This window comes from Penaeus monodon, chromosome 22 (assembly GCF_015228065.2).
Source record: "Penaeus monodon isolate SGIC_2016 chromosome 22, NSTDA_Pmon_1, whole genome shotgun sequence".
In the NCBI taxonomy this organism is placed as follows: domain Eukaryota; kingdom Metazoa; phylum Arthropoda; class Malacostraca; order Decapoda; family Penaeidae; genus Penaeus; species Penaeus monodon.
This window is the reverse complement of record NC_051407.1, coordinates 7,950,315-7,951,387: the sequence shown is the minus strand read 5'-3', so window position 1 is coordinate 7,951,387 and position 1,073 is coordinate 7,950,315. Positions and strand designations below refer to the sequence as shown.

The following is a 1,073-nucleotide window of genomic DNA, read 5'->3' as shown; positions in this document are numbered from 1 at the left end:
AGAGATTCTTCATGTTGATGGCTCCTGTGTCGTTCCCATAATCTCACGCAACGTATTTGTCTATGACGCTCCCGCACAGCAAGAAGAAAGTGGTCCACCGCCAAATATTCCTCCACCAAGAATCGACCACAACATCCTATTCGTCCGCGTTCCTGAGAAGGGAGCAGCGCCTGAGCCAATCATCGTTCCTCCACCAAGGCAACAGAGCGTGGTATACGTCCTGAACAAGGACGATGGAGGAGGAGGACAGCAAGTGATCGAAGTGACAGCTCCTCCACCGTCCAACCCTGAGGTTTACTTCGTCAACTATGCTGAAGGAGATAACCCTCAGCTGCCCATTGGAGTTGATCTCCAGACTGCTCTCCAAGCGGCTGCCAACGGCGGAGGACAAGTCATCGGCGGAAGCGGAGGTTCTGGTGGCGGATTTGGCGGTGGTTCCGGTGGCGGATTTGGCGGTGGTTCCGGTGGCGGATTTGGCGGTGGTTCCGGCGGTGGCTTTGGCGGAGGTTCCGGCGGCGGATTTGGCGGTGGTTCCGGCGGTGGATTTGGCGGTGGTTCCGGCGGTGGTAGTGGACTTGGCGGTAACTATAGTCCTCCAGCTCCCTCAAGTGTATATTCTGGTCCCTAAGCGGCGGGTAATAATTAATTTCTCTTCCACGTGACTAATTACGTCATTACTATGTGGGGATATTAACTTGTCCGTATTGTTTAGTTTTGTTATTATTTTTACAAGTAAAATACAATCTTTATTAACCTTTTCTTTAAACCTGTCAGTATCATTTCGAAGTAGTTTGTACACTTAGAACATACTAGGAACAAAGGTGCTTAAGCATTTCGATGAAACAGGAATAATATAGATTACTTCTCTTGAGAAAAAATTGAAGATCATTAAGTAGTCCATGTAACATTACAATAAGAGCGTCATCTTTTAAAAAGAAGATTTGAAATATTGAAAGATATAAGATAAAATTCTGACCACAGTATTCAAGATAGCTGTAATATATCCCAACTGCCAGTCCCTCCAATCGATTTTTTTTTCTTAGGACTGGGATATATCCTGATACCCAGTACCT

At 46.3% G+C, this 1,073-nt stretch overlaps 1 protein-coding gene across 1 annotated transcript in view; it reads left to right on the top strand.

Moving 5' to 3' along the window:
* LOC119587301 (loricrin-like) overlaps window positions 1-749 on the top strand; it is a gene marked incomplete in the record, with an annotated part of 1,176 nt that extends 427 nt beyond the window's left edge. The window contains 1 exon segment of the mRNA XM_037936053.1: window positions 1-749. Coding sequence (XP_037791981.1) covers window positions 1-628 — 628 coding nt within the window.
* Between the last annotated feature and the right edge of the window lie 324 nt (window positions 750-1,073).